At 38.6% G+C, this 25100-nt stretch overlaps 1 protein-coding gene across 1 annotated transcript; it reads right to left on the bottom strand.

Moving 5' to 3' along the window:
• Nucleotides 1–1295: 1295 nt before the first annotated feature.
• On the bottom strand, nt 1296–24052 carry LOC306938695 (uncharacterized protein). Its single transcript, XM_079522961.1, has 8 exons — nt 23988–24052; nt 23165–23337; nt 21948–22064; nt 7139–7237; nt 5069–5245; nt 4485–4613; nt 2435–2484; nt 1296–1938 (listed from the first exon to the last, which is right to left on the bottom strand). Exons 2-8 carry the CDS (start codon nt 23317–23319, stop codon nt 1376–1378), a joined length of 1290 nt encoding a protein of 429 aa, XP_079379087.1. The 5' UTR covers nt 23320–23337; nt 23988–24052; the 3' UTR covers nt 1296–1375.
• Between the last annotated feature and the right edge of the window lie 1048 nt (nt 24053–25100).

Below are 25100 nucleotides of genomic sequence, written 5' to 3'. Positions count from 1 at the left end.
ACAATTTGCTGTCAAAGTGTACACTGCTCACAGTGTGTCGCTATGTGTCAAAGTGTACACTGCTCACAGTGTGTCGCTATGTGTCAAAGTGTACACTGCTCACAGTGTGTCGCTATGTGTCAAAGTGTACACTGCTCACAGTGTGTCGCTATGTGTCAAAGTGTACACTGCTCACAGTGTGTCGCTATGTGTCAAAGTGTACACTGCTCACAGTGTGTCCACTGTGTGTACACTGCTCACAGTGTGTCGCTATGTGTCCTAGATCTTAGCTATTAGATAGGCTAGCTTGTAGATCTGCTATTTTCCCCCCAAGAGATTCTTGGGGGGGACCGATCACAGAACCCTGAGGGACTCCAGTACATATATAGTATATGGTGTTCAAGAGGTTCAGTATAAAGGTTTATACAAGAAACATATTGATACTGTGAGAATTTACATGATCAAATATATTGTGTAAAAAGAAATATCAAAAAAATCAAATATAAATAATTATTTAGTTTGTATCTACATGAGAGACACAAGTATGACATCATCATCATCATCATCAGTGTTGATGGACAGTATTTATGATACATATTTATAAATGTGGAGGTTTGTGCACTTCTATCTAATCTAATGTAAGCTCCCTGTAGTGACGACACATTTATACCATAGACTTTGACATTAATATGGATCTGACCATGGACCCCCATTTGAACACATTTGTACCAGGGACCCCCATTTGAACATATTTGTGCCAGGGTCCCCCATTTGAACACATTTGTGCCAGGGACCCCTATTTGAACATATTTGTACCAGAGACCCCCATTTGAACACATTTGTGCCAGGGACCCCCATTTGAACACATTTGTGCCAGGGACCCCCATTTGAACACATTTGTGCCAGGGACCCCCATTTGAACACATTTGTGCCAGGGACCCCCATTTGAACATATTTGTCCAGGGTCCCCCGGGGTTCCTTGAGGGGGTTCCAGGGGGTCCTAGAAGCTAAATGATCAAAATATTAAGCATATATTACTTTGCTATTCCAAAAATAGCAGATCTACAAGCTAACAATGCATCACAATGTGACGCGTTAAAATGGTGAAATTATAGTTTTTAACGACATAAGTCTTATCTTATCAAAGGTCAAATGCATGAGGGGGGGGGGGGGGGGGGCTGTTGACATGACAATGTCCAGGAGCTGTGTGATGTCACTGTGCTGCTTATTACATAATCACGATGATGTCACCATGGACTCCAAATATGGAGTCCATGCATAATGTCACGCTCGGCTAGTGTCAAAGTGGCGACGGTGGTAACCATGACAACCTGCACTCACTCAAACATGTTGAGTAACCATGGCGACCTGATGATGTCACCCTCACATAGAGACTCTATCTCTGCTCACACAGACACACTGAGGAGGAGGAGAGGTAGCCTAACCAGAACCCAGCATAGAGAGGTCCAGTGGGCGTGGTCTGGAAGGTGTACAGGTGTCTCAGTGAGTCGGAGCACACTGTGTAGAAGGACAGAGTCCCAGCGGGACAGTCCACATACACTGCTACTCTGCTACCGCCTCTAGAGGGTCTGACAGGGAGGACAGTCGCCTGTCTGTCGTGTCTGACAGAGTAATTGAAACGATAACGACCATCACAGAACAGACTCCAGGACTTGTCATTGTATCCAAACCTACAGTCAGCACCACTTCCTTTCCTGCTGATTGTTCCGTCAGTCACTGCTATCTTAACCTCTCCTGCACTGCACTCTACCTCCCAGGAACAGCGTCCAGTCACACTCTGTGTACTCAGAACCTGATACAGATTCCATCCATGAAACCTTTCGGGATGATCAGGAGGATCCTGACCCCCTGACCTCCTATGTGTGGCCTTCCTGTTGTCCTCGGACAGAGAGAGGTCTCTGTGTGCTGTGTTTGTGTCCAGTGTGAGACGATGGAAATCTGATGAGAAAACAACACAGTCAACATTAAATGCATCATTCACTGACTGACACACGCACACATGCACGCACACACACACGCATGCACGCACACATGCGCACGCACAAATGCAGTGTTAATTTTAACAACACATTCTGATTTAGTCTTTTGAATAACACACCATTTAGTTTTAGTCCTATTTAGTCATTTGTACATTATTTAGTCTTAGTCTAGTCTGCACACATCACGGCTCTGCTCCACCTTTCATGCATCGCACATCAGAACTGAACTTATGCCAATATAGACGAAATACATGTTGTTTACGACCAGGTTAGTGAATGAGGACCATTGTTTCTGTCAAACCACATGACCTCATCTTGATGGTGTTAAGGACCAGGCCAAGAGCAGAGAGTAGAGAGCACAAGAGTTTTCAGGACAACATCAACCAAGTAGGCCTATATACAACAGTGTATAAAATGTTAATGTGTGATATTGACACAGACAGACAGATACTCACGTTTTGAAATTAGTGTAGAATTAAACCTATCTTCCCCTCCATGTTTCACTCTGTAGGAAGTAGAACAACAATGCATCAATGTCTAACCGTCTAACACAACGTCTCCACTAGCTGACACTACATTGTTAATTTGTTTCACTCTGTAGGAAGTAGAACAACAATGCATCAATGTCTAACTGTCTAACACAACGTCTCCACTAGCTGACACTACATTGTTAATTTGTTTCACTCTGTAGGAAGTAGAACAACAATGCATCAATGTCTAACTGTCTAACACAACGTCTCCACTAGCTGACACTACAGTGTTTCACTCTGTAGGAAGTAGAACAACAATGCATCACTGTCTAACACAACGTCTCAGCTAGCTGACACTACATTGTTTCTCCTATCATTGTCTTGGCCCTGCAGCTCATCCAGACATACTCACTGCTGCCCAGTTTGGATCTCATCACCTCCTCAGACTCCACCTTAAAGGACCACTTCACCACTTTTCAACCTATCTTCATATAATAGGTCCTCACTAATAATCATGATAAAATGGCACGATTTTTTTCTACTCTAGTCTGTGTCTCATAGGAGGGCTGTGGGCAGTTTAGAAACCGTCCTCCAGTGACATCATCATTAGGCAGATTTTGTTTAAACAAGATTTTTTTTACAAAAATATTCATTTCAGATTTTCATTATCGTGAGAACGATGGCTTCCATTTTCATGAGGACATATTATATGAAGATAAGTTGAAAAGTGGTGAAGTGGTCCTTTAACCCCTATAGCACTCCACTATCTTTTTATACCTTCATTGATGCAACTTTACTATATTATTATATACCAGGGGTTCTCAACCTGTGGGTTGTGGCCCCTAGGGGGGCCGCCAAATTATTTTGGGGGGCCGCCAAATTATTTTGGGGGGGGGTCCCCAAATTATTTAATTATTATTTTTTGCCACTGAATGGCTGAAAAATGGAAATTTGTTTGCATAGTACACATATCACATAGTACATGCATACAATTTCCTTAATTAATCTGGTTTCAGTATTCATTTATGATATATTTTCTCTATTATTAAGGTTATTTTTGCAGTCAGTTTGTATTGGGGGGTGGGGAGGGGTGGCGGGGCGGGACATGGCCAAAGCATTTCCGGGGGTCCCCAGCCCAAAACGTTGAGGACCCCTAGCTGACTATATATTGGATATCGTTGCTGTCGGACTCCATTTTTAAGGTTTTTGATTTAAATCATAAATCAGTGCTATTGATTGAACACCCTTTACGTGTGTGTGTGTGTGTGTGTGTGTGTGTGTGTGTGTGTGTGTGTGTGTGTGTGTGTGTGTGTGTGTGTGTGTGTGTGTGTGTGTTTTCTTTTGAAAATATTGAACCAATGGAAAGTAGTAAACGCTTCAGACAAAACCTCTTAACTCCATTGGAGTTAAGAGACAGTCAAACTGTCTGCTAAAGCAACTATAGCTCCACCACCTCTTCCCCTCTCAAACTGTCTGCTAAAGCAGCTAACTCCACCACCTCTCTCCCTCTCAAACTGTCTACTAAAGCAGCTAACTCCACCACCTCTCTCCCTCTCAAACTGTCTACTAAAGCAGCTAACTCCAGCACCTCTTCCCCTCTCAAACTGTCTACTAAAGCAGCTAACTCCACCACCTCTCTCCCTCTCAAACTGTCTACTAAAGCAGCTAACTCCACCACCTCTCCCCCTCTCATGCAAGTCATTGACAATATATAAAGTCACAACACCAACTTTGATGAGGCAGTATTACTTTTTTTCAAAAGGTTTTCTTAATTTACTTATTATTATATATATTATATATTTTATTATTTCCCGACAGCAACAATATGTCTTGTTATTTCTTAACCGCAAATGTACATAATGTTATTTAGATAAATTAGATGGCATGTTGATTAGACAGATTTTCTTTGTTTACGTCTGATATCCTAGAGTTTCTTTGAGGCACTGCATTGTTCTCTCTGCATGCTTTGTGACGTCGTGTCAGAGTGAATGAAACACTGCACTGTCCAACATGGACACAGCCCAAGTCTACTCACTTGCAGTTCTCCAGGACTGAATCATTCACCACGTTGAGGCTCAGGTCCAACTCTCTTAGGGAGGGATTAGAGCTTACAGCTGAGGCCAGAGCTTCACAGCATCTCTCTGACAAGAAGCAGTGAGCCAGTCTGAAACACCAGATGGAAACATACATAAGTAAATGAATTAATGAATTAATAAATAACAGGACTCTCTTGTCCCACTTAGGATGTCTTTGCTTTAGTTCAATTAAAACAAACCCTGGCCCCCAAAATTATTATATTTGAATGTGGACCCCCCCCCCCCCACCCTTAGAAGCTCTTGGAATTGTAGACAATACATTAATGTGAAAATATTACCAAACTACAAGCTCACAACGCCTCACAGTGAGCTTGCAGATCTATACCGCTAGCTGTTAGCATAAACCCCGGTTCCAGGTGCCAGCATATGCGTTCACTTTAAAAGTCGGAGTTTGACCGGGTTACCATGATGACCATGATACCATGATTACCATGATTCTCACCACAGCATTCATTATTATTCACAAAATACAGTACATAATAAAACAGAAGTGATCATAATAAATGTGGTAAATGTATCTTACTTTAGAACTTCCAGTCTACAGTGTGGGCTCTTCAGTGAAGCACAGAGCAGCTCCACTAGTCCCGGGTCCTGCAGGTCGTTTTCACTGAGGTCCAGTTCTCTCAAATGGGAAGGATTAGAGCTGAGAGCTGAAGACACAACTTCAACGTCTGTCTTTCTGAGTTTACAGCTAACAAGTCTGTAAATGCAGATTAAATGAGAGATTATAAAACAAATTATACCTAAGTAATCACATTTGAACAGAGGACCCCCTACCCTGACAAGCAAGTATTGTAGGCATTTCATTTAGTTTGACTCGGCTGCACAGATAAATATTGTGTTTCCGTCTTCCGTAATATTTGCCAATTTGCCAATACCTTTAGAAATGTGCAGATATACTCTGTATACACTTATACTGTATGTTGGTTTGTTTACTGTTGAGTGAGAAAACACTTGTTTGATTTGATTTAATTTTGATTTGATCTTTATTTATCTTGAACATAAAAAGTACAAATAACAGTACATCAACACAATATCAATCACACCATTTTTTGTTCAAGAAGGGACAGAGAGAAGCAATGCTTATATTGTCCAGCCCCCTTCTTACCTTTACATATATTGTAAAACAATACATTATAATACAAAACAATGTATATAATAATGATAATACAAAATAAATAAAACCATTTTATTACATACAGTAATTGTAAATCCATCTTATTGAAAGTAATAATTTAACTAAGTAATAATCTATAGTAAAGAATAATAAAAATCACACCCGTGTGAACTGAGTGGTGTAAGGTCTTGTATAGCCTGTCTGACGTAATGAAATCATGTCTGACGTAATGAAATCACACCCGGGTGAACAGGGTGAACATAGCAACCATGCTCATTTTTTCTGCACTAACAAAGCCAGTTGTAGGAGTGGTTTACACCACTCAAACAAAGCCAGTTGTAGGAGTGGTTTACACCACTCAAACAAAGCCAGTTGTAGGAGTGGTTTACACCACTCAAAAAGACATCACAGAGTAAAACTAATCCTAGTCAATCAGCTGTTCATAGTTTTGCAGGAGTGACTGCTTATAGCAGTGCTTGAACTGTTTAATATTTTTACACAGTTTAATGTCTATATCAATATTATTCCAGAGTGTAACACCATATATTGAAGTGCACTTTTTTTTCAGTGTTGAATGAATAATTGTCTGTTTAAAATTGTGTTTGTTTCTTAAGTCATAATTACCATCTCTCTCCTTAAAAGGTGTTTGAATATTCACAGGTAAACATTTATTCCAGGCTTTAAACATGATTTGTGCAGTTTTAAATTTCACCAAGTCTGGGAACTTTAGAATATAAGATTTTAAAAACAGGTTATTGCACATTAGGCTAATCCTATGGGGACCCGCTTGGGGGTCCAGACCCTCAGTTTTTGGAACCACATACCTAGACTAATAATGATAATTGATTAGATGCAGGATATGTATTATGTGTTGATCCGTTGCGTACTCTGGTAAAGCTTGATAACTGTAGCATAGCTACAACGGGTCGCACGTCTAAAATAGCCGATCTACAAGCTCACAAGCGTTGCGTCTTCGACGCGGTGTGAGCTTGTAGATCGGCTATCTTTTGGTGTGTAATCCCGTTGTATGACGAAGTAGCCTATATAGATTTGCCTTAAAGGGTTATTACACTTTCAAACTTGGGTGATTTTAACGTCTACTCAGGCACATACAGTAGGCTGGGTTGCCATGACGTCAAGCTTATTAACACATTTTGACCTGAGATCAGATTCTAAAAATGTCTTCTACATCCTGACAGTTTTCTGAAAAAGCTATGTTTCTATGTCAGTGGTTCTTCGAGTTTTCAAAAATAGCAGACCTACAAGCTCATAGCGCGCCACTCGGTGGCGCGCTATTAGATTGTAGATCTGCTGTTTTTCAATAGCTAAAGCATAACATAATGCTAACACCAAAAGGGGTTCCCGCCCAAAATGGGTTTTTAATACATTCTCACCACAGCATTCATATTATATTCACATAATACAGTACATAATAAAACAGAAGTGATCATAATAAATGTGGTAAATGTATCTTACTTTAGAACTTCCAGTCTACAGTGTGGGCTCTTCAGTGAAGCACAGAGCAGCTCCACTAGTCCCGGGTCCTGCAGGTCGTTTTCACTGAGGTCCAGTTCTCTCAAATGGGAAGGATTAGAGCTGAGAGCTGAAGCCACAACTTCAACGTCTGTCTTTCTGATTTTACAGCTAACAAGTCTGTAAATGCAGATTAAACTAGAAAGGTCGCAATTTTAAAAAATTGCAAAGTGTGGTTGCCGCAGTGGCTTACATATACCCCTCCCACTGATATTGCCAGCCAATTGCAATGTCGCATCACCCCTGCGATCATGCGTAAGTAATTCGGAGGGGATTTATCCCCCCAAAAATCATGTTTTTGCGACAAACGGTTACATTTCTCGCATTTGCGGCGCCCCCTATGGATGAAAATAGAATTGCTTGTGGTACTTGGTTGATTGAACCACCCGCGACATGTGATTCAAATTTGGGATGGATTGGACATTTCGTTCGTGATTTATGGCATTTTTTTGTGATATAGGCCCCTCCTACTAACTTCGGACGACGATTACGGCCGAACGATACGCACTACCAAAATTCTGCAGTTGGTGTTTTAATCGGATGGGTCCCGAGATCATGTGTGCCGATTTTTGTGAGATTTGGACAACATATGTAGGAGGAGGAGCCAAAAGTGTGTTTTGGATAAAATTCAAAATGGCAGAAAATCTATCATGACGCAAATGGGCGTGGCCTATATGAGGAGATGCGTCATGACCCAAGGAAATCAGGGAAAAAATAATTTGATTTTACGACCTACGGTTCAAGAGTTATAAGCCAAAACGTAAAGTGGGCTGTTATAGCGCCACCATGAGGCCGACCGATAACATTATAAGTTGATTAATTTTAGTAATTATTATGAACCTACCCTCCAAGTTTTGTAACTATAGTGCTTACAGTCTCTGAGGAAAAAATACTTGAATGTGAGAAAATGCGAAAAATCGCATTTTCCCATTCATGTCAATGGGGAAATTCTATTCACTAATAAATTCATATCAATTAAACTATACAACATTTCTCTTAAAAAAATACAAGCACTACCTTCCCGATGCAGCCGGTCAATTTGAGATATGGCTCAAGTGCGTACAGTCAAAACAGTGGGTGGAGTAGTGCATCAAACAAAAGACTAATCCAGGTAAATAAAGAACTAGAAAGCAGTTCCTGTAGAAACTGCGTGGGCTCGCTAAAAACGCAATGTATAAAGTTATAGCTGTGTCTGTGGGACCACCCACCAAGTCTGAACACTGGTTTTTCATTTTTAAGTTTTCTTTTAAGTTTTTTTTTTAAGTTTAAAAAAAAAAAAGTTTAAAAAAAAAAAAGGTAAAAAAAAAAAAGGTAAAAAAAAAAAAAAGTTTAGAAAAAAAAGAAGTTTAAAAAAAAAAAGTTTAAAAAAATAAAGTTTAAAAAAAAAAAAGTTTAAAAAAAAAAAGTTTAAAAAAAAAAAAGTTTAAAAAAAAAAGATAAAAAAAAAAAAAGTTTAAAAAAAAAAAGTTTAAAAAAAAAAAGTAAAAAAAAAAAAAGTTTAAAAAAAATATATTTTTTAAGTTTATATTAGTGTTCCTATTGGTGGTGTAAGTCCATAAACAAATTTTCAGGACTGTATCATGCTGCAAACAAAAGTTAGAGCTGTGTAAAGGCCAGCCAATGGGAAGACAGAAGGGCGGGGCTTAAGCAATTAATTAAGTACAGCGTGCTCCTATTGGTGGTCTAAGCCCATGGAGCAAATTGCAAGACTGTAGCATGCTGCAAGCAAAAGACAGGGTTTTTGTGTGTGTGTGTGTGTGTGTGCGTGTGTGCGTGTGTGTGCGTGCGCGTGCACGTGCGTGCGTGTGCATGCATGCGTGTGTCTGTGACTCTGTGCGTATGTGTAGAGCCTAATTGCACAAATAGCAGACCTACAAGCTGTGTGCGTGCCTGCGTGCGTGCGTGCGTGCTTGCGTATGCATGCGTGTGTCTGTGACTGCACAAATAGCAGACCTACAAGCTCACAAGGTTTCGCAGAGCAACTCATTGAGATCTTGTAACTCTAATGTCAGCCCTGTAATTAAGCCCTTATATGTCTCAGCTGTGGGAGAGTAAAACAGTGCTTCACTATGACTGGGAGATTTCAATGGGCCTGAATAGGGAAAAACCTATGCCCGAACAAATTGCTCTATCGCAAAAAGTAAAAGTCGAATGCAAATATTTCTTTCACTTTGAGTGGCCTGAGACATTGAGGTACAACATGTGCGATGGTGGTGTTGGTACGATCGAAAATGTGGTTATAAGAGCGAGTTAAGAATTGTCTTCACGATACTTTCCTCGTAAGAATTATACAATGGAGGTCAATGGGCAGCTTGACTGTATTTGTGTCACTTAAAAGGCCGTAGTTCACATTCTGTATGTATCTGTGCTTTGGTGGTTACATTGTGTGAAAGAGGACATGTGTGGCTACAAAATGACCAAAGAACATCCATGTAAAGTGAATATTTTGGCCGGGACGACAATTTGTTTGGTAAATTTCCAAGGAAAGAATTTCAGTTTCCACACTCTACTCAAGGAGGCCCCACACTCTAAGGGGACACTGATTACGTGAAACGGCCTGCGATTGAACTGCGATTTCGGAAAAACCGTGTAACATATTCGAATACGGTTTGAACCACGAAAAAGTCCACAGTCGTGTGAGCTAGCTAAAGTTTAAATCACGTTTCTACGACAAAGTATGCCAGAGTAATGAGGCTGCAAAAGTGAGGTTGATTTAGAGATAAAATCCCATACATTGTCTATGAGAGAAACATTTTATAAATAAAGTTAAATATTTTAAAAAGTATAAACTTTTTCAAAAAAACTTTTTCACCAATGAAAATTCAAAGATTGATGAACATTTTAAAGTTTGAATGGAGTTTCAAAGTGAAAGTATGACAGAGTAATAAGAGCACAAAAAAGTCAACTGTGAAAAATGGGACGTTTCTCCCATCGACTCTCATTATAAAGAATGTAAAAAAAAGTTTAAAAGTTTAAAAGTTAAAAAAGTATAAACAATTGTAAAAATAAAAATGCAAGCATAAATAACTGCAGAGAGCTGAACAGTTTGAAGTTTGAACTAAATTTCTAGCATAAAGTGTGTGAAAGTAGTAGGAGGACGAAAAAAGGGCGGAAATTGGAATAAAGAAGAAGTATAAATATAAACTGGCAATAACTAGTGTGTGCTCGCTGTTGCGAGCCCACAAATATAAACTGGCAATAACTAGTGTGTGCTCGCTGTTGCGAGCCCACAACTAGAAAGCAGTTCCTGTAGAAACTGCGTGGGCTCGCTAAAAACGCAATGTATAAAGTTATAGCTGTGTCTGTGGGACCACCCACCAAGTCTGAACACTGGTTTTTCATTTTTAAGTTTTCTTTTTTAAGTTTTTTTTTAAGTTTAAAAAAAAAGTTTAAAAAAAAAAAAGTTTAGAAAAAAAAGAAGTTTAAAAAAAAAAGTTTAAAAAAAAAAAAGTTTAAAAAAAAAGAAGTTTAAAAAAAAAAAGTTAAAAAAAAAAAAAGTTTAAAAAAAAAAAAGTTTTTAAAAAAAAAGTTTAAAAAAAAAAGTTTAAAAAAAAAAAAGTTTTTAAAGTTTAAAAAAAAAAGTTTAAAAAAAAAAGGGAAAAAAAAATTTTTTTTTAAAAAATATATTTTTTAAGTTTATATTAGTGTTCCTATTGGTGGTGTAAGTCCATAAACAAATTTTCAGGACTGTATCATGCTGCAAACAAAAGTTAGAGCTGTGTAAAGGCCAGCCAATGGGAAGACAGAAGGGCGGGGCTTAAGCAATTAATTAAGTACAGCGTGCTCCTATTGGTGGTCTAAGCCCATGGAGCAAATTGCAAGACTGTAGCATGCTGCAAGCAAAAGACAGGGTTTTTGTGTGTGTGTGTGTGTGTGCGTGTGTGCGTGTGTGTGCGTGCGCGTGCACGTGCGTGTGCACGTGCGTGCGTGTGCATGCATGCGTGTGTCTGTGACTCTGTGTGTAGAGCCTAATTGCACAAATAGCAGACCTACAAGCTGTGTGCGAGCGTGCGTGCGTGCGTGCTTGCGTATGCATGCGTGTGTCTGTGACTGCACAAATAGCAGACCTACAAGCTCACAAGGTTTCGCAGAGCAACTCATTGAGATCTTGTAACTCTAATGTCAGCCCTGTAATTAAGCCCTTATATGTCTCAGCTGTGGGAGAGTAAAACAGTGCTTCACTATGACTGGGAGATTTCAATGGGCCTGAATAGGGAAAAACCTATGCCCGAACAAATTGCTCTCTCGCAAAAAGTAAAAGTCGAATGCAAATATTGTTTTCACTTTGAGTGGCCTGAGCCATTGAGGTACAACATGTGCGATGGTGGTGTTGGTACGATCGAAAATGTGGTTATAAGAGCGAGTTAAGAATTGTCTTCACGATACTTTCCTCGTAAGAATTATACAATGGAGGTCAATGGGCAGCTTGACTGTATTTGTGTCACTTAAAAGGCTGTAGTTCACATTCTGTATGTATCTGTGCTTTGGTGGTTACATTGTGTGAAAGAGGACATGTGTGGCTACAAAATGACCAAAGAACATCTGTGTAAAGTGAATATTTTGGCCGGGACGACAATTTGTTTGGTACATTTCCAAGGAAAGAATTTCAGTTTCCACACTCTACTCAAGGAGGCCCCACACTCTAAGGGGACACTGATTACGCGAAACGGCCTGCGATTGAACTGCGATATCGGAAAAACCGTGTAACATATTCGAATACGGTTTGAACCACGAAAAAGTCCACAGTCGTGTGAGCTAGCTAAAGTTTAAATCACGTTTCTACGACAAAGTATGCCAGAGTAATGAGGCTGCAAAAGTGAGGTCGATTTAGAGATAAAATCCAATACATTGTCTATGAGAGAAAGATTTTATAAATAAAGTTAAATATTTTAAAAAGTATAAACTTTTTCAAAAAAACTTTTTCACCAATGAAAATTCAAAGATTGATGAACATTTTAAAGTTTGAATGGAGTTTCAAAGTGAAAGTATGACAGAGTAATAAGAGCACAAAAAAGTCAACTGTGAAAAATGGGACGTTTCTCCCATCGACTCTCATTATAAAGAATGTAAAAAAAAAGTTAAAAAGTTAAACAGTTAAAAAAGTATAAACAATTGTAAAAATAAAAATACAAGCACACATAACTGCAAAGAGCTGAACAGTTTGAAGTTTGAACTAAATTTCTAGCATAAAGTGTGTGAAAGTAGTAGGAGTGCGAAAAAAGTGGCGGAATAAATAGGAATAATAACTAGAAAGCAGTTCCTGTAGAAACTGCGTGGGCTCGCTAAAAACGCAATGTATAAAGTTATAGCTGTGTCTGTGGGACCAACCACCAAGTTTGAAACCTGGGGACCGGAGTACAAAAAGTTGTATAACAATTTGTAAAAAAAATAATATACCGTAAGCAGTAAAGTATGTGGAAGTAGTATGATGCCCAAAATGTGGCAGAATAAAGTAAGTAAAGTTATAACTGTGTCTACTAATGATTTGTAATGTATGAATAATGCTTTACAATGTATTATTGATTAATTAAGAAAAGGTAAAAAGAAAAAAATACAACATCAATGGATATGAAAGCATTAATGAGCAGAAATTGTATTAAATAGCATACGTTTACATGTAAAAAAAGGGTCAAATAGCATATAGGCCTATCTTTAAAAGCATAAACACAATGATTATTGACAATGGTCTAAGACTTTTCTTTCATTTTTGTGTTTTTAAGTTTTTTTAAGTTTTTGTTTTAAGTTTATTTTTTTTAAGTTTATTTTTTAAGTTCATTTGTTTTAAGTTTTTTTTAAGTTTTTCTTTAAATGTTTTTTTTAAGTTCTTTTTTAAAAGTTTTTTTTTCTTTTAAGTTTTTTTTAAGTTTTTCATTTTTAAGTTTTCTTTTTTAAGTTTTTTATTTTTAAGTTTTTAAAAAAAGTTTTTAAAAAAAAAAAGTTTTTAAAAAAAAAAGTTAAAAAAAAAAAAAAGTTAAAAAAAAAAAAGTTTAAAAAAAAAAAAAGTTTAAAAAAAAAAAGTTTAAAAAAAAAAAAGTTAAAAAAAAAAAAAAGTTTTTAATTAAAAAAAAAAAAATATTATAGTGTTCCTATTGGTGGTGTAAGTCCATAAACAAATTTTCAGGACTGTATCATGCTGCAAACAAAAGTTAGAGCTGTGTAAAGGCCAGCCAATGGGAAGACAGAAGGGCGGGGCTTAAGCAATTAATTAAGTACAGCGTGCTCCTATTGGTGGTCTAAGCCCATGGAGCAAATTGCAAGACTGTAGCATGCTGCAAGCAAAAGACAGGGTTTTGTGTGTGTGTGTGTGTGTGTGTGTGTGTGTGTGTGTGTGTGTGTGTGTGTGTGTGTGTGTGTGTGTGTGTGTGTGTGTGTGTGTGTGTGTGTGTGTGTGTGTGTGTGTGTGTGCGTGTGTGTGTGTGTGTGCGTGCGTGTGCACGTGCGTGCGTGTGCGTGTGCATGCATGCGTGTGTCTGTGACTCTGTGTGTAGAGCCTAATTGCACAAATAGCAAATCTACAAGCTGCGTGCGTGCGTGCGTGCGTGCGTGCGTATGCATGCGTGTGTCTGTGACTGCACAAATAGCAGACTTACAAGCTCACAAGGTTTCGCAGAGCAACTCATTGAGATCTTGTAACTCTAATGTCAGCCCTGTAATTAAGCCCTTATATGTCTCAGCTGTGGGAGAGTAAAACAGTGCTTCACTATGACTGGGAGATTTCAATGGGCCTGAATAGGGAAAAACCTATGCCCGAACAAATTGCTCTATCGCAAAAAGTAAAAGTCGAATGCAAATATTGTTTTCACTTTGAGTGGCCTGAGCCATTGAGGTACAACATGTGCGATGGTGGTGTTGGTACGATCGAAAATGTGGTTATAAGAGCGAGTTAAGAATTGTCTTCACGATACTTTCCTCGTAAGAATTATACAATGGAGGTCAATGGGCAGCTTGACTGTATTTGTGTCACTTAAAAGGCCGTAGTTCACATTCTGTATGTATCTGTGCTTTGGTGGTTACATTGTGTGAAAGAGGACATGTGTGGCTACAAAATGACCAAAGAACATCCATGTAAAGTGAATATTTTGGCCGGGACGACAATTTGTTTGGTAAATTTCCAAGGAAAGAATTTCAGTTTCCACACTCTACTCAAGGAGGCCCCACACTCTAAGGGGACACTGATTACGCGAAACGGCCTGCGATTGAACTGCGATTTCGGAAAAACCGTGTAACATATTCGAATACGGTTTGAACCACGAAAAAGTCCACAGTCGTGTGAGCTAGCTAAAGTTTAAATCACGTTTCTACGACAAAGTATGCCAGAGTAATGAGGCTGCAAAAGTGAGGTTGATTTAGAGATAAAATCCCATACATTGTCTATGAGAGAAACATTTTATAAATAAAGTTAAATATTTTAAAAAGTATAAACTTTTTCAAAAAAACTTTTTCACCAATGAAAATTCAAAGATTGATGAACATTTTAAAGTTTGAATGGAGTTTCAAAGTGAAAGTATGACAGAGTAATAAGAGCACAAAAAAGTCAACTGTGAAAAATGGGACGTTTCTCCCATCGACTCTCATTATAAAGAATGTAAAAAAAAGTTTAAAAGTTTAAAAGTTAAAAAAGTATAAACAATTGTAAAAATAAAAATGCAAGCATAAATAACTGCAGAGAGCTGAACAGTTTGAAGTTTGAACTAAATTTCTAGCATAAAGTGTGTGAAAGTAGTAGGAGGACGAAAAAAGGGCGGAAATTGGAATAAAGAAGAAGTATAACTAGAAAGCAGTTCCTGTAGAAACTGCGTGGGCTCGCTAAAAACGCAATGTATAAAGTTATAGCTGTGTCTGTGGGACCACCCACCAAATCTGAACACTGGTTTTTCATTTTTAAGTTTTCTTTTAAGTTTTTTTTTTAAGTTTTAAAAAAAAAAAGTTAAAAAAAAAAAAAGCTAAAAAAAAAAAAAAAGTTTAGAAAAAAAAGAAGTTTAAAAAAAAAAGTTTTTAAAAAAAAAAGTTTAAAAAAAAAAGTTTTTAAAAAAAAAAGTTTAAAAAAAAAAAGTTTTTAAAAAAAAGTTTAAAAAAAAAAGATAAAAAAAAAAAAGTTTAAAAAAAAAAAGTTTTAAAAAAAAAAGTTAAAAAAAAAAAAAGTTAAACAAAAAAAAAAGTTTAAAAAATATATATTTTTTAAGTTTATATTAGTGTTCCTATTGGTGGTGTAAGTCCATAAACAAATTTTCAGGACTGTATCATGCTGCAAACAAAAGTTAGAGCTGTGTAAAGGCCAGCCAATGGGAAGACAGAAGGGCGGGGCTTAAGCAATTAATTAAGTACAGCGTGCTCCTATTGGTGGTCTAAGCCCATGGAGCAAATTGCAAGACTGTAGCATGCTGCAAGCAAAAGACAGGGTTTTTGTGTGTGTGTGTGTGTGTGTGCGTGTGTGCTTGTGTGTGCGTGCGCGTGCACGTGCGTGTGCACGTGCGTGCGTGTGCATGCATGCGTGTGTCTGTGACTCTGTGTGTATGTGTAGAGCCTAATTGCACAAATAGCAGACCTACAAGCTGTGTGCGTGCGTGCGTGCGTGCGTGCGTGCTTGCGTATGCATGCGTGTGTCTGTGACTGCACAAATAGCAGACCTACAAGCTCACAAGGTTTCGCAGAGCAACTCATTGAGATCTTGTAACTCTAATGTCAGCCCTGTAATTAAGCCATTATATGTCTCAGCTGTGGGGGAGTAAAACAGTGCTTCACTATGACTGGGAGATTTCAATGGGCCTGAATAGGGAAAAACCTATGCCCGAACAAATTGCTCTATCGCAAAAAGTAAAAGTCGAATGCAAATATTGTTTTCACTTTGAGTGGCCTGAGCCATTGAGGTACAACATGTGCGATGGTGGTGTTGGTACGATCGAAAATGTGGTTATAAGAGCGAGTTAAGAATTGTCTTCACGATACTTTCCTCGTAAGAATTATACAATGGAGGTCAATGGGCAGCTTGACTGTATTTGTGTCACTTAAAAGGCCGTAGTTCACATTCTGTATGTATCTGTGCTTTGGTGGTTACATTGTGTGAAAGAGGACATGTGTGGCTACAAAATGACCAAAGAACATCCATGTAAAGTGAATATTTTGGCCGGGACGACAATTTGTTTGGTAAATTTCCAAGGAAAGAATTTCAGTTTCCACACTCTACTCAAGGAGGCCCCACACTCTAAGGGGACACTGATTACGCGAAACGGCCTGCGATTGAACTGCGATTTCGGAAAAACCGTGTAACATATTCGAATACGGTTTGAACCACGAAAAAGTCCACAGTCGTGTGAGCTAGCTAAAGTTTAAATCACGTTTCTACGACAAAGTATGCCAGAGTAATGAGGCTGCAAAAGTGAGGTTGATTTAGAGATAAAATCCCATACATTGTCTATGAGAGAAACATTTTATAAATAAAGTTAAATATTTTAAAAAGTATAAACTTTTTCAAAAAACCTTTTTCACCAATGAAAATTCAAAGATTGATGAACATTTTAAAGTTTGAATGGAGTTTCAAAGTGAAAGTATGACAGAGTAATAAGAGCACAAAAAAGTCAACTGTGAAAAATGGGACGTTTCTCCCATCGACTCTCATTATAAAGAATGTAAAAAAAAGTTTAAAAGTTTAAAAGTTAAAAAAGTATAAACAATTGTAAAAATAAAAATACAAGCATAAATAACTGCAGAGAGCTGAACAGTTTGAAGTTTGAACTAAATTTCTAGCATAAAGTGTGTGAAAGTAGTAGGAGGACGAAAAAAGGGCGGAAATTGGAATAAAGAAGTATAACTAGAAAGCAGTTCCTGTAGAAACTGCGTGGGCTCGCTAAAAACGCAATGTATAAAGTTATAGCTGTGTCTGTGGGACCAACCACCAAGTTTGAAACCTGGGGACCGGAGTACAAAAAGTTGTATAACAATTTGTAAAAAAAATAATATACCGTAAGCAGTAAAGTATGTGGAAGTAGTATGATGCCCAAAATGTGGCAGAATAAAGTAAGTAAAGTTATAACTGTGTCTACTAATGATTTGTAATGTATGAATAATGCTTTACAATGTATTATTGATTAATTAAGAAAAGGTAAAAAGAAAAAAATACAACATCAATGGATATGAAAGCATTAATGAGCAGAAATTGTATTAAATAGCATACGTTTACATGTAAAAAAAGGGTCAAATAGCATATAGGCCTATCTTTAAAAGCATAAACACAATGATTATTGACAATGGTCTAAGACTTTTCTTTCATTTTTGTGTTTTTAAGTTTTTTTAAGTTTTTGTTTTAAGTTTATTTTTTTTAAGTTTATTTTTTAAGTTCATTTGTTTTAAGTTTTTTTTAAGTATTTAAGTTTTTTTTAAGTTTTTCTTTAAATGTTTTTTTTAAGTTCTTTTTTAAAAGTTTTTTTTTCTTTTAAGTTTTTTTTAAGTTTTTCATTTTTAAGTTTTCTTTTTTAAGTTTTTTATTTTTAAGTTTTTAAAAAAAGTTTTTAAAAAAAAAAAGTTTTTAAAAAAAAAAGTTAAAAAAAAAAAAAAGTTAAAAAAAAAAAAGTTAAAAAAAAAAAAAGTTTAAAAAAAAAAAGTTTAAAAAAAAAAAGTTAAAAAAAAAAAAAAAGTTTTTAATTAAAAAAAAAAAAATATTATAGTGTTCCTATTGGTGGTGTAAGTCCATAAACAAATTTTCAGGACTGTATCATGCTGCAAACAAAAGTTAGAGCTGTGTAAAGGCCAGCCAATGGGAAGACAGAAGGGCGGGGCTTAAGCAATTAATTAAGTACAGCGTGCTCCTATTGGTGGTCTAAGCCCATGGAGCAAATTGCAAGACTGTAGCATGCTGCAAGCAAAAGACAGGGTTTTTGTGTGTGTGTGTGTGTGTGTGTGTGTGTGAGTGTGTGTGTGTGTGTGTGTGTGTGTGTGTGTGTGTGTGTGTGTGTGTGTGTGTGTGTGTGTGTGTGTGTGTGTGTGTGTGTGTGTGTGTGTGTGTGTGTGTGTGTGTGTGTGTGTGTGTGTGTGCGTGCGTGCGTGTGTGTGTGTGTGTGCGTGCGTGTGCACGTGCGTGCGTGTGCGTGTGCATGCATGCGTGTGTCTGTGACTCTGTGTGTAGAGCCTAATTGCACAAATAGCAAATCTACAAGCTGCGTGCGTGCGTGCGTGCGTGCGTGCGTATGCATGCGTGTGTCTGTGACTGCACAAATAGCAGACTTACAAGCTCACAAGGTTTCGCAGAGCAACTCATTGAGATCTTGTAACTCTAATGTCAGCCCTGTAATTAAGCCCTTATATGTCTCAGCTGTGGGAGAGTAAAACAGTGCTTCACTATGACTGGGAGATTTCAATGGGCCTGAATAGGGAAAAACCTATGCCCGAACAAATTGCTCTATCGCAAAAAGTAAAAGTCGAATGCAAATATTGTTTTCACTTTGAGTGGCCTGAGCCATTGAGGTACAACATGTGCGATGGTGGTGTTGGTACGATCGAAAATGTGGTTATAAGAGCGAGTTAAGAATTGTCTTCACGATACTTTCCTCGTAAGAATTATACAATGGAGGTCAATGGGCAGCTTGACTGTATTTGTGTCACTTAAAAGGCCGTAGTTCACATTCTGTATGTATCTGTGCTTTGGTGGTTACATTGTGTGAAAGAGGACATGTGTGGCTACAAAATGACCAAAGAACATCCATGTAAAGTGAATATTTTGGCCGGGACGACAATTTGTTTGGTAAATTTCCAAGGAAAGAATTTCAGTTTCCACACTCTACTCAAGGAGGCCCCACACTCTAAGGGGACACTGATTACGCGAAACGGCCTGCGATTGAACTGCGATTTCGGAAAAACCGTGTAACATATTCGAATACGGTTTGAACCACGAAAAAGTCCACAGTCGTGTGAGCTAGCTAAAGTTTAAATCACGTTTCTACGACAAAGTATGCCAGAGTAATGAGGCTGCAAAAGTGAGGTTGATTTAGAGATAAAATCCCATACATTGTCTATGAGAGAAACATTTTATAAATAAAGTTAAATATTTTAAAAAGTATAAACTTTTTCAAAAAAACTTTTTCACCAATGAAAATTCAAAGATTGATGAACATTTTAAAGTTTGAATGGAGTTTCAAAGTGAAAGTATGACAGAGTAATAAGAGCACAAAAAAGTCAACTGTGAAAAATGGGACGTTTCTCCCATCGACTCTCATTATAAAGAATGTAAAAAAAAGTTTAAAAGTTTAAAAGTTAAAAAAGTATAAACAATTGTAAAAATAAAAATGCAAGCATAAATAACTGCAGAGAGCTGAACAGTTTGAAGTTTGAACTAAATTTCTAGCATAAAGTGTGTGAAAGTAGTAGGAGGACGAAAAAAGGGCGGAAATTGGAATAAAGAAGAAGTATAAATATAAACTGGCAATAACTAGTGTGTGCTCGCTGTTGCGAGCCCACAAATATAAACTGGCAATAACTAGTGTGTGCTCGCTGTTGCGAGCCCACAAATATAAACTGGCAATAACTAGTGTGTGCTCGCTGTTGCGAGCCCACAAATATAAACTGGCAATAACTAGTGTGTGCTCGCTGTTGCGAGCCCACAATAAAGTGTTACAATTACAATAGTCTGGTTGCCCTTTAGGGCAACCACACTAATAAGAGATTATAAAACAAATTATACCTAGTTCACTGTCATGGAAGTTAACGGCCTGGTAACTGTAATAGCCCCATATGGAAATCTGAAAATACATGCAGCACATTTACAATATGCATTGTAATTGTATAAATGCATAAATCATATTTGAACTGGGGACCCCCCAAAATAATCATATTTGAGCTGGGGACCCCCCAAAATAATATTTGAACTGGGGACCCTCAAATAATCATATTTGAACTGGGGACCCCCCCAAATAATCATATTTGAACCGGGGACCCCCCCAAATAATCATATTTGAACCGGGGACCCCCCCAAATAATCATATTTGAGCTGGGCACCCCCCACCCTTAGAAGCACTTGGAATTGTAGGCATTACATTAATGGGAATATATTACCAAACTACAAGCTCACAGTGAGCTTGCAGATCGGCTATATTCACGATGTTTGCCTCTTTCCTCCGTAATATTATTTATTATAATATTATGAAGAAGCTTGATAGCTGTGACATAGCTACAACGGGTCGCAAGTCGAAAATAGCCGATCTACAAGCTCCTCAACGCGTTGTGATAAACTCCGTTATATGATGAAGTAGCCGATACATTCGCCTTAAAGGGATATTACACTTTGATGGTAATCTTAACGTCTACTCAGACTCATTAATACATTCTCACCACATCATTCATATTATATTCACATAATACAGTACATAATAAAACAGAAGTGATCAAAATAAATGTGGTAAATGTATCTTACTTTAGAACTTCCAGTCTACAGTGTGGGCTCTTCAGTGAAGCACAGAGCAGCTCCACTAGTCCTGAGTCCTGCAGGTCGTTTTCACTGAGGTCCAGTTCTCTCAAATGGGAAGGATTAGAGCTGAGAGCTGAAGACACAACTTCAACGTCTGTCTTTCTGATCTTACAGCCAACAAGTCTGTAAATGCAGATTAAATAAGAGATAAAACAAATTATACCTAGTTCACTGTCATGGAAGTTAACGGCCTGCTAACTGTAATAGCCCCATATGGAAATTTGAAAATACATGCAACACATTTACAATATGCATTGTAATTTTATAAATGCATAAATCATATTTGAACTGGGGACCCCCCAAAATAATCATATTTGAGCTGGGGACCCCCCAAAATAATATTTGAACTGGGGACCCTCAAATAATCATATTTGAACTGGGGACCCCCCCAAATAATCATATTTGAACCGGGGACCCCCCCAAATAATCATATTTGAGCTGGGCACCCCCCACCCTTAGAAGCACTTGGAATTGTAGGCATTACATTAATGGGAAAATATTACCAAACTACAAGCTCACAGTGAGCTTGCAGATCGGCTATATTCACGATGTTTGCCTCTTTCCTCCGTAATATTATTTATTATAATATTATTAAGAAGCTTGATAGCTGTGACATAGCTACAACGGGTCGCAAGTCGAAAATAGCCGATCTACAAGCTCCTCAACGCGTTGTGATAAACTCCGTTATATGATGAAGTAGCCGATACATTCGCCTTAAAGGGATATTACACTTTGATGGTAATCTTAACGTCTACTCAGACTCATTAATACATTCTCACCACAGCATTCATATTATATTCACGTGCCTAATACAGTGCATATTAAAACTGAGGTGATCAAAATAAACCAGGTAAATGTATCTTACTTTAGAACTTCCAGTCTACAGTGTGGGCTCTTCAGTGAAGCACAGAGCAGCTCCACTAGTCCCGGGTCCTGCAGGTCGTTTTCACTGAGGTCCAGTTCTCTCAAATGGGAAGGATTAGAGCTGAGAGCTGAAGACACAACTTCAACCTCTGTCTTTCTGAGTTTACAGCCAACAAGTCTGTAAATCAGTACAAATTATACAGTTCACTGTCATGGAAGTTAACTGAAAATATCTGTCTAGTTATCTAGATATAGACAATACAACACCACTTGTGTAGTGTTATAGCGTATATTGTATAGTGTTATAGTGTATATTGTGTAGTTTGTGTACAGTGTTATAGTGTGTATATTTCATAGTGTTATAGTGTGTATATTTCATAGTGTTATAGTGTGTATATTGTATAGTGTGTCTATTGTACAGGTGGATTGACATACTGTTTATCAGGAGGTCCAGGTTCATTACTGAAGTTAGGAGGAGGTTCTCCTTTAGAGGTGTCACTCTTCATAGACAGAAGGCTGGGTGTTGGAGACTCTGCTCTGTGGTACAGACTTCTGGAACAATAGAAATTGTTTGTGTGAATGACATGGTCAATTCGTTTTTTATTTTGTATTGTCACATTCCATTTTACTTCCAAAAGGGTAACATATTTTACTAGCATTGCAGCAACAAGTAAACCCAATAAAATAGCAAAAAAACATAATAGAAATTGTTATGTTGTGGTTGTAGGCTACTAGTCATGCAACAATTGTAGTTACAGGGCCTGGCCAAGAGGAGGCACAAGTACACCAGACTAGGACTAGTAGGCAGTCAGTAGGAGGAATGTGATGAGCTTTCAGTCTGTTTCTCACTTGGGAAATAAACAACAAGCATTGTGTACTGTAACCTTGTGTGGCGTCTTTATAAGTTAAAGAGTTTAAGTCTTAAAAAGACAAAAAGAGTGGCTGCACACACTGATAGCCAAAGAGCCGATTATTTATTAGGATGCAGAGTAAAACCAACGTTTCGGCAGCACAACTGCCTTCTTCAGGGTATGGTACTCTGCATCCTAATAAATAATCGGCTCTTTGGCTATCAGTGTGTGCAGCCACTCTTTTTGTCTTTTTAAGACTTAAACTCTTTAGATGTTTCTGCCGTGAGCTGGCACCACTACTAAGACTGGTGTGCGTTTAGCATCCTCCTGCACAGCGTCTTTATAAGTTACCACAGAAATATAAAATCTTACTAAATATACAATAGGCCTACAATAACAGGAGATGGTTTAAATTTATAATATGTGGCATACTGTACACATACTGTACACATACTGTACGTGCACACAAGCAGCCAGCCTGTCTGCTGAACAACACACTGTGACATGTACCACTTCATTCACAAACTGCACACACAGTAACTTACAATCTGTAGAACTTTGAACAGAGTTGATACAACATTATTAGATGTTAGGTCTTGTTTTTGTCATTCATGTAACTTAGCATGAGATCACATCGTTGTGTTATAGTGTATATAATGCTGCTGCATTGTCTGAAGGAAGCCAAAAAAGCCAAAATAAGTTTTACTCTTATGTACCTGTAGTGTACACGAGATGGAACAATAAAGTACAACATTGAACCATGACTTGTAGGCTATAGGAGGATTGATCAATTTGACATACTGTGTATCTGGAGGTCCAGGTTCATTACTGAAGTTGGGAGGTTGTCCCATAGACGTGTTGCTCTTCATAGACAGAAGGCTGGCTGTTGGAGACTCTGCTCTGTGGATGAGATGTTTGTCAGCTCCCTCCTCCTCTCTCGCCGCACACTGACTCATCTTTGGTCTGTGTTAAACCTGTCGAGATTACAGTCACAATACACCAGAAAACTGTCAATGTTTGCTGTATATGAACACACCCACCGACGCACGCACGCACGCACGCACGCACGCACGCACGCACGCACGCACGCACACACAGCTACAGGGAAGTGCTGTGAACGTTAGGGGCAGACACTGACATTTCTATATGGGTAACTTTGACGAAAATAGCCGATCTACAAGCTCACAATGCATGGCAGTGCGTTGTGAGCTAAAAAGACCAAAGTTGATTGGCTATTTGTGTGGCTATTTTCACAGCAGCTGATCCTGAACACACACTCACAGTATACTGATCGTTTTGATTGGTCGAATACTTCAACAGTTTGATTGGTTGAATACTTTATGAACAGTTTGATTGGTCAGAGAGAGAGAGAGAGAGAGAGAGAGGGGGGGGGGGGGGGGGGGGGGGACTAGGCAGGAAACGGCCACTCCTCTGCTGTGGTCACATGGTTTACAGTAAACTGCTGTGGAGACTTGGCCTGGTTCCAGCAGAAGCTCTGTCTCTGCTCTGTAATTTCCATTGATTCACTGATGATACATTAACGTATTATGTTGCAGTACAGGGTTCACTATCAGTGTGTCTTACATTGTGTTGCAGTACAGGGTTCACTATCAGTGTGTCTTACATTGTGTTGCAGTACAGGGTTCAGTATCAGTGTGGCAGCTGGCCCGTGGGTCCCTCCAGCTGGCCGGCCCGTGGGTCCCTCCAGCTGGCCCGTGGGTCCCTCCAGCTGGCCCGTGGGTCCCTCCAGCTGGCCCGTGGGTCCCTCCAGCTGGCCCGTGGGGCTGCAGCGTTTAGCCACGCTTGTCAACGCTGTGTGCGTCAACTATACTGTCCTCAACCAAGTTGGCCTGTTGGGCTTCAGCTGGGTTGTGCATCAGTGCTGCTACAGTCATTCTTTCTGGAGTGTTTCTCCCTGGAGTTTCCTACTACCAGCTGGTTCCTGCCACTGAGGGCATCGAACTATAGAGGGTATGCGCGTGACATCATCATCAAACCCGGAAGTTATGCAGGAATGCCTACTGAGTGGCAAAAAACTACTTTCTAACCTTGACAGCCCATGCATCCAAACAGATTGCATTAAATAACGTTAAACAATGTTAAACTCACTTTGCATGTTGCTTTGCCACTCGATTTGCCACTCAATGTGCCATTCACTTTAAGCATGCGCATACCCTCTATACGTGCTGCCCTAGCAAATGTGGGCCAGTTGATTTGCCTGGATCAAATTCACCAGTATCACCACCACTGAACAACCGCCCTTGTTTTAATGGGCTATTTTAAGGATCAAGTTTATTATGTTGCGTGAAGCGGGAACCACTGTTCAAGCCTCAAACTGAATGTGTTTTAATCTTGAATGTGATTTCTCTACTAAAATGTATACTGTTCTCCTTTTCAGGCCTGCAGTGCTGGGGATCCATGTTGGACCAGTGGTTGTGGTAATCTCCCCCTCCCCTCTTGTGTTTGCTATTGTTTTAATTGTTTTTTGTTTATTTGGCTTTAGCTTGCTGTGAGTTTTTGGGGTTACCACTACCCTGGGTCAGTCAGCCTGCCCATGCCCCCCCCCCCTCTGATTAAAAACACTTACCCGATATTAATCTTTAGACTTTAATCCGACGCGGCATCAAGGGTTCCAGAGTGTTCAGTTCTCTGTGTTGTTGTGGCAAAATGATCGACTCGTGTGTTTAAACAGTTGAATGTAGGAGAGGAGAGTCTAGTGGGAGGAGTCACATATACA

This window comes from Electrona antarctica (genome assembly GCF_951216825.1).
Source record: "Electrona antarctica genome assembly, chromosome: 15".
NCBI lineage: Eukaryota > Metazoa > Chordata > Actinopteri > Myctophiformes > Myctophidae > Electrona > Electrona antarctica.
The sequence above is the reverse complement of the archived record's forward strand: the minus strand, read 5'-3'. Positions and strand labels throughout refer to the sequence as shown.

Excerpts from the sequence above, each read along its gene's own strand:
- LOC306938695 (XM_079522961.1), bottom strand. The coding sequence starts at position 23,319 with ATGAGTCAGTGTGCGGCGAGAGAGGAGGAGGGAGCTGACAAACATCTC. Across the intron at positions 22,065-23,164 it reads CCTGGACCTCCAGATACACA|AAGTCTGTACCACAGAGCAG; the intron begins GTATGTCAAATT and ends CTATTGTTCCAG. Across the intron at positions 5,246-7,138 it reads TGTAGACTGGAAGTTCTAAA|ACTTGTTAGCTGTAAACTCA; the intron begins GTAAGATACATT and ends CTGCATTTACAG.